The sequence below is a fragment of the Jaculus jaculus genome, chromosome 1 (assembly GCF_020740685.1).
Source record: "Jaculus jaculus isolate mJacJac1 chromosome 1, mJacJac1.mat.Y.cur, whole genome shotgun sequence".
Classification (NCBI taxonomy): domain Eukaryota; kingdom Metazoa; phylum Chordata; class Mammalia; order Rodentia; family Dipodidae; genus Jaculus; species Jaculus jaculus.
In genome coordinates, this window is record NC_059102.1 from 82262488 (window position 1) to 82279673 (window position 17186).

General features: G+C 36.5%; 1 protein-coding gene across 9 annotated transcripts in view; it reads right to left on the reverse strand.

The window, feature by feature from the left end:
• Nucleotides 1-441: 441 nt before the first annotated feature.
• Nfib (nuclear factor I B) overlaps nt 442-17186 on the reverse strand; it is a 250254-nt gene continuing 233509 nt past the window's right edge. For 8 of the 9 annotated variants that reach the window (XM_045160951.1, XM_004658443.3, XM_004658442.3 and 5 more), the window contains one exon: nt 442-6095. In XM_045160951.1, the coding sequence (XP_045016886.1) occupies nt 5966-6095 (130 nt within the window). In that variant the 3' untranslated portion in view covers nt 442-5965. The remainder of the gene's footprint in view (nt 6096-17186) is intronic. The other variant, XR_006639357.1, reaches the window with a different exon arrangement.

Genomic DNA, 17186 nt, shown 5'->3' on the forward strand with positions numbered 1-17186 from the left:
ATTAAAACACAAAGTTCTGTATTTATGGCCCATGAGGACAAAATGCCAACAGTTTTAAAGTGGATCAACCCTGGTGTGTAGCTAGCAAGCAATAACTGACTACTCGTCACCTACAGTTGTACTAAATGTATCTAAAGAAACACACAGTCCTACAAAAGTTGTTCTCAGAGAAATACCATTGAGGTGGGGGCACTTCTTCCCAGGATGCTAAAAGTTCTCTATGATATAAGCACAAATTAACAGCTTGATGAAGACATAATCTAATGCAGCTTTGAGAAGCCTATGCCTGGGATAGAGTTGCCCCTCACATTCCACAATGCTGTAGATTTTTTTTTTCCCAAGAAAATGTCATTTGAAACATATTTACAACTGAACTCAACAGAGACTGTGAAATTGAACAGGCACTGCTCATTTGTTTGAGTTTTTTGGTAAACATTTTGCTGGTTTTTTTGTTTTTTGTTTTTTTTTTTGTTTTGTTTTCTTTCTCATTTTGCATCAACTTTTATCAGTCCATGCAACTTCAATGCCCTCGATGAAGAACGCATAATAAGCCATACTTCTTTAAAAAAAGAGACTTCCTTCTGCATAAAGAGATATATTTGCCACATCAGTCCCTGTAGCACAGTTTTCAAAACCATTCTGTCAAAAATACAGTAATACAAGACTGGCTTTAGTGCCACTAGCTTACATTGTGTTTCCTGTATTTAGGCCACCTTTTGTCACTGGTACTGTATCATGCAATTAAAGTTCTCAAAGGCTTATCTAGAGTCCTGGTAGGCCAGTGGCACTGAAGCACTTTTTCACAATCTCAACATACATTTGAATTGCAACACACAGATATTTCTAAGGAGTATTAACTAGTGAACCCTTTTATTATTAAAAAAAAAAAAAAACTACTTACAACCATTGAAAAGAATTGCAACAAAAAATGTAAAAATTGACCGTCTCCAACTTGTCCCCTTTACTATTAACAATGTGACCAACAGATCTGTGGCACGGACACAGCACAAAGAGTTGTCATGGCAATGAGTTTGGCTGATGCAAAGGTCATTATGCAGGGGCAAAGGGCAAAATCAGTGGTCCATGTTATTCCCCCCCCCCCAACTGCAGGGCACCACTCCACCCACACAATTTTAAGGAATTAGAAAAGCAGGGAACTACCAGAAAGTGCAAAAGATGAAGAAGGCGGCTTGCAGCTCCTTCAGCATGGAGTAGAACATTCAATTTTGAATTTTTACTATTGAACTTGAATAGCCTGCACATTAAAAAAAAATGTTTTCTATAGGAACCCAATTTCTTAAAGTCCAGGAAGCATGCAGCTGGTTAATGTTAACAAAAGACCTTGACAGGAACATGTAAACTATATTGAATGTCATGCTTGGGGCCTATCTGCCAGCAATATTGTAGCGTTGTTTCACTTTGAATGAATACTGTACACTGAATATGGAATAACTTTCTGCAGCCTTCATTGTTCCACACAGTACATAGAATCTGACTCTAGGTAGAGAACATGTCCTGCTGTCACACCACTGTGATGGTCCTGTGCAGTCTCCTTCGTAGAGTTCGTATGAAGCCACAAGTCACCAATCCATGATTCTGCTCCCTGAGGACACATTATGTGAGACATAGCACTATTTCTGTTTTCTGCCTATCCTGAATGCTCTGTGAAACTTAACCTTAAATACCATCATGTAATAATCACAAAAACTTTTGCTAAAGGCCTTATATACTAATAAAAAGACAGTGGTGCTTCCGACATTCTGAAATGCTCTGAAAAACCAACTTTTCCAATACTAAATACAACAAAATAACCTTCATAAAATATAACTTTTCTCCATTTACACTTTTTTAAAGGATTAGTATCCCATGCTTTTTAAGCACAGGAATCTGTGAAATACCTCCTAACATGGACAGATTTTTCTTTTTTAATACATAACTTAAGAGCCTGGAGAGTTTTAACCCAAGTCCAGTCTCTAAACAAGGAATATTCTTGTTTACTTTAAAAATGGAAACAACACATAGTTCCATTATAATTGTTAAAAAGTTAGCTTTACAAACATGGGAATTTTAATTTAAAAAAAATTCTTAACAAAACTATACAGTGTACAAATTACTGTCTACAAGGTAGGCAAGGCGGTTCGTGAAGAAGACCTTTCATTCTTCTTGCTAATCGCAGCTTCACAGACTCATTCACAACCTTTGTCATGGAGCTGCCCACCCGGACATTACCCGATAACTATATTGCTATAATTAAAAATTTTGCCATGTCTTTATGTACAGTCTCCTTCACTGCCTTTCAGGTTTTTCCTCAGACAAGCCTCAACTGCTCATGTCACTCCAGGGAAAACTGGCTTCAGAGGCACTGTGAGTGGCGGGCTGCAAAGCAATGCAACAAAGGCTGGACAGTGCCAGGAGCTGGTGGCTGGAAACACCACCCCCTCCATATGCCCTTGGGTGACCTTCACCATCCTGAAGCTCTGCAGCTCTGAGTAAGGAAGGGGCGTGCAAGACCTGCAAAAGTGGGGCCCTTCGTCAGAGTATACTTCCTGGTTAAAAAAAAAAAAAAGAAAAAAAGAGGAGAAAGCCAAAAAAATGGATTTGAGATTACATATAGTAGTACTTTTCATAGGCTTATCTCAAAAGGAAAGATGAAAAACTGACCCTTAAAAGAAAATAAAGAAACACTTGCACTAGGCCTTTGTATCCAAGAGGAAAGCAGGAATACCCACAGTGTGTCAGTTAGTTTAGCTAGAACTGCTCATTCACTGGCAAAAAAAAAGAGAGCAAATCTGCCCAGAAAGAATACTGTGTCCTGTGAGGTTGCGCTCTTCACCTAATAGGTCAAAGGTCCATGAACAGCTTGGCTGAGAGAATCTGTTGTCTGCAGGGCTATGTAGACATCATGGGACTTCCTTTGGAACTTGTGCCCTAGGATCCTGCTGTGCTATCCAGCATTTGGGCCACCAAACTGAATGCGTTAATCAAATACAATTCTTGGGTCTATCTGCATTGTTCTAAAGTATTCATTATTAAATGATATGCTGTGAAGACAATTGACAGTTTATTTTATTAGGCCATGGCCTGGGGGGGGGGGGGTCAGGGGTTCCTCAAGACAGCCTATAGCATGTCACTAATTCTGAAAGATTCTCCCTCTAGTAATGAATTCACTTAATGGCACAGAGGGTGGGGGGACAAAATAAAACCATCATCCATTCACCTCTGCTCTCAGTGGAAATTAAATCAAATATATATTTGAAGTACCATTTCTTAAAAGAAATCCCATCATTACCTAATAGGCTTAATTTGTCCACAGGAAAATTAATTTCTTAAAATTCCATATGTCTCTTGGTGCTAGTTCTCAGTTTAAGTGGGCAGGTAAAATAAAAACAAAGCTTACTTATTTTTGTTCCTTAAAAGCTGAACTCTGATGTTAATCTATCAGTCCAAATACATTCAGTAACAGCAACCCTCTCTATTCAATCTTCTGGATATTATAAGAAAAGTCCAAGTGCACTGCCATCATTGAAGCAGAAGTCACAGGTAAATCAAACCCTGTCAGTACTAGGATGAAACGGGCAAAGAAAGACTATGAGAGCACTCCCTCCAGATGCTTAAATGGGTTTTGTAAGAGAAAGCATATTCCTGTGTTAAACTCCCAAAGCGTGCAACAGCCAACATCCGTTATGTGGGCATTTCAAGACATGTCTGCCAAATATGAGGCAGGCTCACTTTCCACTCTGGATCTGGAACTCTCAAGAAAAGCTATGGGCAACAAGTCAAAGAAGATGAGACAGTTCTAAGCCAAGTCTGCCTCTAGGAAAATCTACTTGTTCTTCCTCTTTTGTTGTCTTGGAAACCAGAAATGAGTTCAGCTTGCACCCCAGGTGGGAAATTAGAGAGGGGCACCTGTGTAAGTTGAAGTTTGTCACAGTAGGCAGAACAGTCGCTTTGCAGCCCAGGCCCATCTCAGGGTGTGCTGCTTCACAGCTACACTGTAAAGTGTTAAAAATCCTCCCACCCACCCCAGAATATATATATATGTATATTAAAAAAAATCCCCTGTCCATCTCTCAGTACACAAAAGGACCTCATCACACTGCAAAAATAGCAGTACCCACTTTGGTCAATTAAAACAAACAAACAAACAAAAAAGCATACATTATTAAAAAAAACAAACCTGTGTACTTACCTATAATAACCAATACAGCTAAAAGCACTACCTACATAGGCAAAACTTGGTATTGCATAATTCGTATAAATTTGAAACCCCTCCCCCCAAATATTAATTGGAAGATGAAAAACATGAAAGGTTAATAGAAAAAACACCAAAATACTGAAAATATTGCTGGTCGATTACAATTTTTAAGCGGCAACTATACACAGCCATGATATGCTTTATAAATGTGAGATAAAGGTATAACTGTCTAAAAAATCCATGATGTCACACATTTTTCTTCGTCTGGAGTACAAAATATTTTGTCATAAAAATGGTAAAGATTTAAAATGATAATAAATGCAGCAAAACAAGTGTAGTGATGTCACTTTTTGTGGTTTTTTTTTGTCTTTTTTTAAATTTCAAGGCAAGGCACGTAATGTGGACATTATATCTTCGTGCAAATTAGGATTACTGGAAAGAGTATTTTTAATTAAAATTTTAAGAGACACAGAGGCAACATGTGTCTGCCCATGCACACTACAGATCTGTCAATACAAGACATCTGTTGAACAAGGCTAATGTCTGAAAGCACCATGCAAGTTTTCAGCACCCTGATCACATTGGTTTTCTCAAGAGTGCGTTTTATATCCTACACCCTGGTGTGCCCAGTTTGTAAACTGTAAGCTTTACCCTGGTGACATGGATTTGCCTGCCTCTTTGTCTCTAGAATGCATTTTATAGAACCTTTTGTACACCCTATGGGTTCTTGATGCAACCAGTAATTTTAAATAAATAAGTTCTACCTCCAAGGAGGCTGCAGCTAAATCAACATAAGTGCTGTGTTTTCATTAATTTTTTTTTCAAGCACATGATTTGTCTTGATTTAATGCCTTTTTAAATGCCCTCAAAAACTGAGGGGAAAATAAATTCGTTCAAAATTATTTTAAATTCTTTTTAATCCCCTCAATTTAGAGTCCAAGGGCTGAAGGACTTATAATCATGATTCCCCTTTAGATATAAATTTATAAATTGCACTTGCCTCTGTTAAGTGTTTCTTTTGTGGGGAAAATATTATATTAATTTTTTACTGTTGCATGCAGAGATAACACTTTACCTACATAGAGGCATTTCTTCCATAGAGCCTTTGTGTTCAAACTGTTTTTTTTTTCCTTTTTTTCTTTTTTTCTTTTTTTTTTCTTTTTTCTTTTTTTAAGATTTCAAACTGGGTTACACACTGGAAAAGGCTGGGTTAAGGGCCAAAATTTAATAAATCTGTACTGATAACTAAAGGCTACAGAGATTTATATATATATTTTTTTAACTTTTAGAAATCAGAGTGCTTATAAAATGGCTGGCTCATGGCTCTGTCACCCAGCATCTCTGACGCTGCCTCGCCTCCTAGCCTTCGTTGGTGAGATAACCAGGAATAGTGATTCCATGCGTAAACAACAAGAATACTAAACCAAGAAAACTAGCTTATCATGCAAATATTAAGGCATCTAGAAAGTCAGTTAAAATATATTGTCATAGAGACAGAACATCTATTTCCCAGCGGACTTCATGTAACAAAGGCTACGTTGCAGGGGCTGCGCTCTACCATCAGTGAAATATCATCGACCCTTTATAATGTCATCAGAGTTTCCACCTTAAGGGGGTTAGTGATTGTAAGTGCTGCAATTGCTGGTCTCTCCTCTTCTTTCTTCAACTGTTCTCCTTTCTCCCTTTGCTTTATTTTGTTCAGTCTTCCTCTTTTCCTTTTTTGTTTGTATTCTCTAAATTTCTTAGACTATTGTTGTATTTCTTTTTCCCTCAGTTGCTTGTTTCTGCTTGAAGGAAAGGTTCTCCGATTATGTTCAAACCATAATTTTGGACATTTGCCGGTAAGATCGGTGTCCTATTTGATACTTGGAAAGGAACCAAGCTAGCCCAGGTACCAGGACTGTTGAGAGGAGAGAGGCAGCAAGGAGGGAAGAAGAGAAAAAAAGAAAAAGGGACAATGTTAAAATCTACAACAGTATTATAAGTATCAATTCCAGATGCATCAATTATGACTATTATATCTTTCAAAATTAATGGTTGCAACATGAGATAATTACAATGGCAAATTATATATATTACATATGCACATACTATATGATCTGTTTCTTTCATGAAAAGTAAGAATTAAATGGGAGGCAGACAAATCTAGAATAGGACACAATTATTGAACTCTAACTGATTAAGGATATTCTTCCTAAAATATTTTATCCACTTTAATGTAAATGCAATAGGATTGTTTTGTGCAAGATAAGAAAAGAAAATAAAAGCAATCTATAGTAAAATCAGTATATTGTGGTCTGTCAGATACACTGAGTTTGTTTAGCTTTTAATTCCCACGAAATTCAGTGGTAAGGTAGCTTTTACTTGCCTATTGGATTACATAAATTTAAATCACATACATTTAAAGATGAAATGAAATATATTTCCTTTCTCCTAACAAAAGGAAATAATACATTTTCAGTCATAGCATGCAATTTGAAATGTCTGTTATTAATATATCTCAATTGTAAAATTTCAGTGATGACCAAAGAAATGGAAATCTTGGAACACCACCATGGGGTCTGGTTTTTCTGCCCATGGTGAGAGGATGTTTTGCAAGTTCTCTTCTTGGTTTTCTCATTTCTCTAAGGTCTATCTTCTAGATCTTCCCTTCCAGACAGAACCAAAGTTGCCTTTCAATTCATTTTTCCTCACACTGGCTGGCAACAGAAGTCTGAGAATTCCAACTTTGCCACCAGGAATGATGGCACATAGGGGTTGTTCTGAGTGAAGCAGAAAGAGGAATGGGAGGTAAGGACAGGACAGAGATGAGAGTCCTGCCTCTCCCTAAGAAGCTGTGCCTCAACTGATGTTGGATTTGGGCTTTTTTAACACACAAGCTTATAAACCAGTTATCTAGTTGCTACTGGCATAATTTCTCATAAAAGCATCAATATGGAGAAAACTAAGAGCAGATCTACATGAACAAAATTCCCCACACCATACATTTTGGGGTCTACCCAACCTGCTGTCTGTATCAGAGTTCACCGTGGAACTCATGCCAACTAAGCAACAGCAGCAGAAATGATCACAAAACAAGAAAACATCAAACAGGCAAATCCATTTCCAGTTTAGTCATAGCTTAGCATGCAGACATCTTTTCAATGTTTTGAATTTCACTTGGTATCCTTTGCTTAAATCTGTAAGGTGATGTGGATACTATTACTGTAGCTACAAAACAACATACACTTATCTATTCATGTTTGAATTCCAAAGGTACTAAGGAAATTATTGCAAATTAATATGAAGCAACAATTTTAGATTAAGAAAAACAACCCTGGCAAATGTAATATGTTCACTCTAGGCAATGCCTCTGTACCAAACATGGCTAGTTGCTACTTGTCTACATACATATTTCTCAGGCAATATTTCAACAGAAAAAAATCCATAATGACCATTTTGCTCTAATTATTAGTTGGCAAATTCTATGACAGCAAAGATCATCTCTCTCTTTTATTGTTTTTGAAAATCACTAAGAATAAGACTTTGGGGCTGGGGAGATGGCTCAGCAGTTAAAGGTGCTTTCTTGCAAAGCCTACTGGCCCAGGTTCAATTCCCCAGTATCTATATAAAGCCAGATGCATGTGTCTGGATTTAGTAAGCAGCAGCAAGAGGCCTTTGTGTGCACTCCAAAAAATAAATGAATGAAGTACAGTTGAAGACATCATACAGTAGGTGTCCCACATAGTTTTGAATAGGCTAATCAATTAATTATTTAAAATCATAGGCAATGATACATTTTCTAAAGGTGCTAACTTTGATTATATGTATTAATGAATGCATTATCATTTGGTTTCTCTCAGAGAAAGTGGATATCTCTTAAGTTAAGGTAGAGATACTCAGCAATAGCAAAAGTTTATGAAGGAAAAATAAGACTCAGCCTTTTATGTCCTCATTATCTGCTAAAAAAAAAATCACAGCTCTAAAGACTATTTTTATTGACATCCTTTCTAAGAGACCTTACTATTTTCTCACACTTCTCTTCCCACACATATATTCAGCAATTATTTCTATAGTTTGCACCACTGTTTGGGAACAAAGTTACATAATGCATCAGGAAATTTATTTTCACCTTAACTATGCTTTCACTGCACTTTGTACATAGTCCTATTACAGTATTTATTACTTCATGTCACAATTATATGTTATCTGCAATTATCTCAGTGACTGAAAGGTGAATTCTATAGAAAAAAAAAATACCAGGCATTATCTATCATTACTAAATCTGGTCATAGCTGATGCTATTTCTCAACATTTAAATGAAGTACAAATAGACATCTATTATTTTTAACCTAAAGTAAGAAGCATGTAGCAGAGCAAAATGCACAAAACATTAAGCCTTGGCAATAAAGTACAAAATCAACAACAAACAAGCCACTTTTGAAAATCAAAAAACAAAAATTAAAAAAAAAATGAAGAAAGTAGTCCAAGGAGGTCAGTGAGTCACTGCATGCTTTAGGAATATAAAGCATAATTTAATGATTGAAAATAGGTATGGCTCCTTAAAAAAAGTCTACCAGCCAGTGGAAGACAAGAATTCAAGGCTTATTTTGCAACTGCTTTTTTCCTCAGTTCTTTGGGAGCCCCATACTGTCTTTCTTTAGAAAATGCTCCATAAAAATAAATTGATGCTCAACACAAAGAGGATTTGCTATAGAATGTATAACAGATTTAATTTAAATGTTTATCTAAACCTCCAAGCCTCCCCTCCTATATTATAGTCATACTGAAATTATACTGAGCAATATATTTGTCAATACTGTTTATGAACCTTCAGGGGAAATAAATCTCAAACATTAACACTAGGCAGACCCCATATCCGAGTTTTACAAGCCTCTTATTGCCAATCTGTAAGTTAAGTTCAGAACCATAAGGCACCTTCTTTGGAACACTTTTTGCAATTCCATGAGGTGGGGCTAGTTTGATAAAAGTAATACAAAGCCTATAGCAATAACGTAAAGAAAAATATTCAAACTAAAGAATCTAGATCATGTATTTAAAAAAAATGCAACAGCTAAACTGCATCATTAGTCAAGCAAATTTGTAACAGTACTTTTACATGTGTAACTCTCTACATACCAATGAATGCCAATAGTCACATGTATGGATAAAATGAACACATATGAAAATATATGTAAAATATTTCATAGTTTTATTTCATTGTGGAATGAAAATCATATGTTCAATACAACTATCTATTCTCTGACTAGTGAGAAACTGAGAATATAACTGAAAGGATTTCAACATAGTTAAGGTCAAAGGCAGCCAGCTCAGCAGTAAATCTTAGAGCTTCCATTTACATTGTTGTCATGACATTTTCCAATGTCCAGTCACCTTTATTTAAACACACTAAAGATGAACCTGGCTGGAATTTGATAATGTATATTTAGAAACATATACTATCATAATCACTAAAAGTTAAAGAAGAAAAACAAGGTACAAAAAAATCAAAAGACTTTAATATTATTGTAAAATAAGTGCAGCTGACCCTAGTGGCATATAGAATGAGGTAGCATTCTATGGAGATACATAAGATCTAAATCAAAAGCCCAGAAATAAAATGCCTGATTTTGTGGAGAGTATTTTCACCTCATTATCACCATATGTGTGATACGGTGTTCCCTAAAAGAGAAGGATAAGAACATTATTTTGGCTTTAAAATGTAATCATGTCAGGTGATAGTCTGACTTCATTTTACCCTGGTAAGACTACTATTTCTTTCAGGGATCACTCATGAAGAGAAACATACTTAATAGCATTTCTTTATTAGGAAATTCATCAAATCATTTAAGGAACACCTTAAGGTAACAAGAAAGAATTGAACAGGAAAGAAACCAAAGGATATGCTCAAGGATACAATTAGCACAAAGGGAGAGATTTCCAGAAAACCATGTTGAAGACTTCCAAGAACAGGGGGCCATCATTGGCATTTTAAATATGAAGTGAAATGGTCAATATTATCCCCATCTCACAGGTAAAGAACCTGAGGCCAGTCTCCCTCCTGGCCCTCTCACTAAGTTACCCAGCCTTCCAAGAAAGTCAGATAGATGTTCCTTAGAGCCTTAGAAAGAACTTCAAAACAGTTTTCTGACAGCAAAATGTATTTGCTTCAAGAGACAATGAATTTGTCACAGGCGACACAAGTTGGGTCATATAATCTGGCAAATGTGTTAAAAGAGACTTGTGTTCCTAACATGTGGTTAGCCAGAGACCAATAATCTTGTATTCTCTAATTCTTTCTCCTTGGTAAGCCGACCTAGTTCTATTAGGGTAACACTAGAGTGAAGACTAACAAGGAAAGAAGTGCCCACTTCTTAAGACTCACATACTATATATATTTTATTCTGGACAAACTGGATAGTCTTAGCATTCAAGGAGTAAACAGAATCTATATTGTTCAATGAGAGTGAAAAAACTGTACTGGACTGCTAAAGCAACTTATAATGTCCATGTTTTCTAAAATTATACATTCTCTGACCGTGTCTTCAAGGCCAAAAAAGTACTGGTTTTCATGTTTTACCTCAACAGCTAACAGAACTACAGGGTGCTCAATACATGCAGTTTACGTCATTAACTTGAGACAGGAACCAAAGTTGAAAATTTCACCTATAACCCTTAGATCACTTAACTAAGAACTATTTGAAGAATAGCAAAACCATTTATTACAAGTTGATGTTTATTTGATAACAAGTTGGTCATTTTATTTATTTATAAAATATCATTGTATACTAATACTTTTCATGGAAATCATAATATTGGCCATTTAGATTTTACATACTGCATTTACTTCAAAGTACTCTTTCAAGAATCATGAACAGTACTAAGATATGAAACACAAAGAATTGATAGATTTATACATATTTCAACCATACCAGTAGACTTTTTTTAATAGATAGTGATGAAAGGACACAGTGGCCCAGAAAGCATGAAAAATACATAAAATAATATTCTAACTTAAAAGAAGCATTTGCCTTTAATTCCTCTAAACCAGCTCCAGGTATTACTAACAAGGAAAGTGTGTTATTCCTTGAACCAATAATAATTTTATTGGCAAATAAATTGATTTTATTATTTCTTCCAAAATGTACAGTAAACAATTTCTCCGACTAGTACCTAAAAACTTGTCTTAAAATTTAGAAAAAAAGGCATTTAAATTGATTCAGAAACCATGCTGTCCTGAACTATACATGGTGCATTTGGCATAGCTGCTTAGTTCAATATAACACAAAGACTACAGATTTGGTTTGTGAAAAACAGGTAACTCTGAGTAGTGGAAGATATAAATGGTTAGCATTCAAATTGAATCTATTAATTTAGCATAAGAGAAAATGGTACTTAACATTCTAGTTGCTAGCACTTATATAGTGTAGATTATGTGCCAAGCATTGGCCCATGTGATTAGCCTACCTTAAAACTTTTCAATCCTGGGCTGGAGAGATGGCTTAACAGTTAAGGCACTTGCCTGCAAGGCCTAAGTTCCCAGGTTTGATTCCCAGTACCCACGCAAGCCAGATGCAAAGGTGGTACATGCATCTGGAGCTCCTTTACAGTGGCTAGAGGCATTGGGATACCTCTCTCTCTTTCCTCTTTACCTTCAAATAAATAAATAAAATATTTAAAAATATTTTCATCCTATAAACAGATCTTTATGCTTGTTTTACAGTAGAGGAAACTGAAGCTGGAAAGCTGAATGTCTTGCCCAAATTGCCAATTAGGTTGTAGAAGCCAGCACTTGAACCCTAGCAATGTGATCCTAAAATCTAGGCTCCTGTTGATGCACTTTACTTCAGCTCTCTTGTGGTGTGTGTGTGTGTGTGTGTGTGTTAAAAACACATTTTGCTTTGTTTATTCTTTCTTTATTATTATTTTCTTTTTGCAGTGGAAGTCTATAGTGATTTAATGAGTCATGGTCCATTGTCATCTAAGCACAATGGAATTCCCACCCAAGTATGACTAGAATCCAAACCTCTACCTGAAGAACTGTAGTTTATTTATCCAATGCCAGTTGCTTCTTGGGTGAATGCATTCATTCCCTTGTTTCAGGTATGTACAAATGTGACTATCTGTCAATGATTTGCTTTTGAGCTCCTTTGCAGATGAGGCTAGACAGGAAGTGAAAGGAGTCAAATATACAATGTGCCTTTTACAGATCTTGGGTTTTGTTTATTCATCTTCCCAGTTTTTAAGTATAATTATTGCCATCTGAATGATCCCATTTACATTCAAGATGATTTCTAATGATTATCACTATTTGTAGTAATCTGTATCAGAAAGCTCCCTGGCTGGCTCTTACCTGATCTGCAAAGTACTCTTGTGGGCTCTGTGGGAAACACCAGATATCATAAACTGCAGGTGGCTTGTGGAATGATTCTAACTGCAAGCAATAGCACTTCATAGTCATGACAGAAAAATGTATTTGTTTCTTAACTAAGTAGGTAAATAGCCTACTTTATTGCTACTCCTTATGGAGCAACAGTTTTGAAAATAACATCAAATGTTAGGCTGTCAAAATGCGTTGGTTTATATTCAATTGTTAGAGATAGATTTTCTTACTAGGATATGCTGAATTGAGGGTTAATTTTACCATGAAAGAGTGCCAGCACTTTGGAAGGAAAAGAAGAAAAATGATAAAGCCAGTGGAGTACTTAATCCAATGAAGAAAGGACAGTCCTCATATACAAGACCACTGCAACTAAAGATATAATGTGCTCATTAAAACTGCTATATATACTCTTTCAGTAAAAAAGTTTTTCTGTAACCTTGGAAGACCTTCCAACAAGGCAGTCTATATACTTAAAATACCCAAAACTCATGCCTTTAGAATATTAAACATAAATGATAAAAACACACTTCTTTTCCTCAATTAGCCAAATTAAGCAGATTTTTAAGGCAAGTATATTTGATCTTGTTTATATATGAGAACTAAAACTGAAAGATGGAGGATTACAAAGATGACTAATTATAAATTAATTACAGTACATACATGCACACGTATATATAACAACTTATAAAAGCTGTGGGAGGTTTTCACCAATTAAAAATATATAGAATTATCAGGCTCCCAGTAGTTAGTTGATCTCCTCCCACAGACTATGCCACAGAGAAGCCCACATGTTGATTTTCAGCCTTTCTCTAGTCTGTATGCTTCTCCACTCCTGGGACCCTTTTCAACCCTATTGTTACAGTGCTACTGCCCTCACATTTGCATAAGAAGTTCTTCAACAGGAGACAAAATTCTCTATAAAAATGGTGCTCTGAAATAGTGCCATACTAAAGTAAACAGAACTATAAGTTTTGTGCAAAAATCAAGAGATTCTTTCACAAATGATTTTTATTTACAAGCAAAAATCACTATTCTTTGTACAATTTCACCTCTAAAGAAGAGACCTTGTTTGTATGAAAATTCCAAAGCATAAAATTACCAAAGATTAAGAACAGAAATTTGTTGATATCACTTGCTTTACTACTCTGTTCCTAAGTGCAAAGATCTTCTAAAGTAAAGCAAGCAAGGGAGAAAATAGTTTTAAGATTTTACAGTTTCTGATAATGCTACATTTCTGTTTTTCACTTTCTTGGACTTCAGTGGGCCTGAGCCTTTTCTTCTATCATTTATTACATTCACTCTAATGTTTATTCACCTATAGAGTGCTATTTAAACGTTATCAAAATTCACAGCATACTTAGTCCCAGTGCTAGCAAACAGGAGGTTGAAAAAGGTAAGCTAACAAGTGATGTATTGGCTGCAATTTAGCCAGTTTCTTCTGGGGAGAATGCATAATAAATATTGTGCTTCATATAAGCCATCTTCAAATAAGGTAGGTGTTTAACATGCTTCCTTTTGTTGCAAAGGGTTAACCAGTAAGGTTTACACTTGAGAATGTTCTCAATCTTGCTCCTCCCTCTCCAGGAGCACTGCCAAAAACCATCTGACAGGAAACTAAGATTAAGTTTGTCCTACCTAAACGAACAAAGAGTGCTCTGAACAGGCCACCGGTTTACTGCAGAGCGGGAACTTTTCTAATCCTCCTGGAATCTGCAGTGCTGCTCAGAAAAATCTCACGGAGAAACTTGTTTTCTTTCCTCTAACATCTTGTCTCTGGATCATCTCATTTGGGTCACACTGCCCATCCTGTTGCTTCTCCCAGAAAGGTTAACTTAAAGCTCCCAACATAATCATGTGGAAAATGGACATTATTGATTCCTATGGCCCATTGTTCCCCCATCCTAAGTCCCTGAAGTTCAAGTTCAATCTGGAATTACATCATGTCTGGTTTCTCCTGGTTACCAGACGGCTTGAGACGTGACCACAGCTACAGAAAAAACAAACAGCCTTCTTCACGCTTCGGCTCCCCTATCGATTCAAACGTAAACTTTTTTTCTTTCTCTCAAGTATGCTTCAAGTATGGAGCATGGTTAATTTAGAGATTAAGTTCCAAATTAGATTATCTAATGGCATCTTAATGGATTGCTGACCCATTTCCTGTGGGATGGCAGCATGCAAGTCTGGCTGGAATACAATTAATTTCTTAGGAAGTGTTCTGAAGAGTTTGTCTACATAAAAAGAAATGTTGTGTTGTGCAAATCTTTCTTTATAAATGGAGAAACTTAAGGGAAAACTACAACAAATCCCAACATATTTTTCAACAGCCAGATTAGATGCATTGTGTGCCTGTGAAAACTGTATCAGACCATTTAAAGAATGGTGATTTTTTTTAGTTTTGATTTCATAACAGGTGCAAACAAAACAGACGAGCATGGAGAGTAACTGCTTTCAAGACAATGTTCAAACAAAGAACACCACCGGTTAGCATCCTTGTTTCCAAACACTGGTCATGTGCAGTTTGGGCTTTTGTAATTCTCTGCCTTGAACCAAAGGCTTTTCTATGGTCTATCTTATCAGCATTTCTATCATAGTCCCAGAGTGATGCTAAGGGCCCAGAATGGTATATAAAAATCTTAGCATTCTGAACACACTTTAGAGCTAACAGCTGAAAAGGAAATTCAGCACTCTGAGAATCAGGCTCCCCCCAGGAACTCCAGGAACAACCCAGCTGTTGCACTGCAGTTATGTGTCAAGATAACAAGCAGAGAGCAGGAAGTGCTAACCTAGTGAATTTGTGAGGATGGTGGAAGGGTAACTTGAAAGAAAAGTTAACTCTTAATTCCACCTGAGGATAGGACTACCTGCCCTTATCACATACACACATAGAAAACACATTTAGACACAGACATGTATAAAAGTATATGTGCATACACACACATGTGAACTAAAACACACAGTTTGCAACCCAATATTGAAAATTACTTTTAGGTTTTTGTTATTAAATCTTCCTGAGAACATATATTTAATTAAGAAAATGGAGTGTTGGGAACAGTGTTGTAAATATGAAATGATTGTACTGCCCTCTCCTTACTGCCTTCCTTCTCCTGACCAGCCGATCCAAATAACCTTTATTGGCTGCTGAATTTCTCCTGGGAAATCAAGCAACCCCCTAGAATTGCAGTAATAAACGACAATTTCTTACAAAAACATGTGTAAAGTAACTACAGAATGAAGTATTCAACTCATAGAAAAGAACTGCTAACACATGTAAAATGGATAATAGCTGATAAAGGTTTCTCTGGTGCCATTCAACTATGGCATAAGCAGAAACACAAAAATCCTTCCAATTATTTCAGGAAAATCTTCATTTATTCATTATTTCAGAGGCTGAGCAAATGGTTTGTGTAAACATATCCTTCAGTAACGCGCACATGTTTATTTTAGCCATCTGAAAGCTTCTTCTATGTTTATATAAGCCATCAAACACATACAACCACTCACTTGTGGCTTTGCATTTTCTTGAAAGGGGTGAAGGGGGAGAAGGGAGAAAGGAACAATAAATCCAGTTTCTCTTTTGCTTAAACACCCCCTCCCATGTTACAAAATAACACATATTTATATTATTCTTGGATTGTTCTTTAGCTTTCCTTTTCACTCAGTTATGTTGCACTTTCATATTTGATAGTACAAGTGAGAGTCTGGCTATAGTCTCAAGAAAGAAATCCAATTAAAAGTAACTGCTGTATGTGTTTCTGCCCACAAAACTCACTTGCACAGAAACAACATCATGTGTCCGCATAGAAGAACAAAGAAAAAACCCAACAGTGCCCTGCTTGAGCAAGTCATCACCTATCACCATCCTACGAGCTGAGCCCACCCTGACTGAAGTGAAAGTGAGCTCTACAACATTTTGTTCTGTGTTAACTCCAGCAAGTGACCTTACACTTAGGCAGAAAACATCAATTTTCTCAAAGTGCAAGCTTGTGCACATATCCATACAAACACAGAGAACAAGCTCACAACATCAAGGTCAAAACAACATCTTTGGGATGGCAATCTAGTATGTGAAAACTTTGCAGCACTGACAGCTTTGGATCCTGAGGGAAAGTCTCTGTGTTGGAGAAGGGGTGGGAGGAAGCAGGACTGCTTCCGGCTTTGGCAGCAGCAATGAAGCTTTCGGCCCAGCATTTTCAGTATTGAGAAACACACTGCATTTGACCTGGGTGCACCTGAAAAGGGCAGCTAGCCCAAAGCAGAGGAGAAATCCAACATGGACCAATGAGAGGGTAATGAAGAAAGCAATCAAACAAAATAAAGTAAAACCAAACAACTTTAAGCAACTCCAGTCTCCAAGGACAACTTTGATTAAAAACACAAAGCAATCACCACAACGAAACAACCTGTGACACTTCCTTTCCCTCCATCACATCAGAGGCTAAGTATTCCCTTGTCTGGTTGAACCTTTCTCAGACTTTGCCATATGGCAGAGATGACTCTACAGCTTTGATTGTGCCCTGCCGCACATAGATGCCTGTGATCTGCCTTAAAAGTCAGAGTGTTACAGAAAGTTATATGGTATACTTTTTCAAGATTATACCTGGAAACAAAAACCTTTAAGTTTTAAAAACA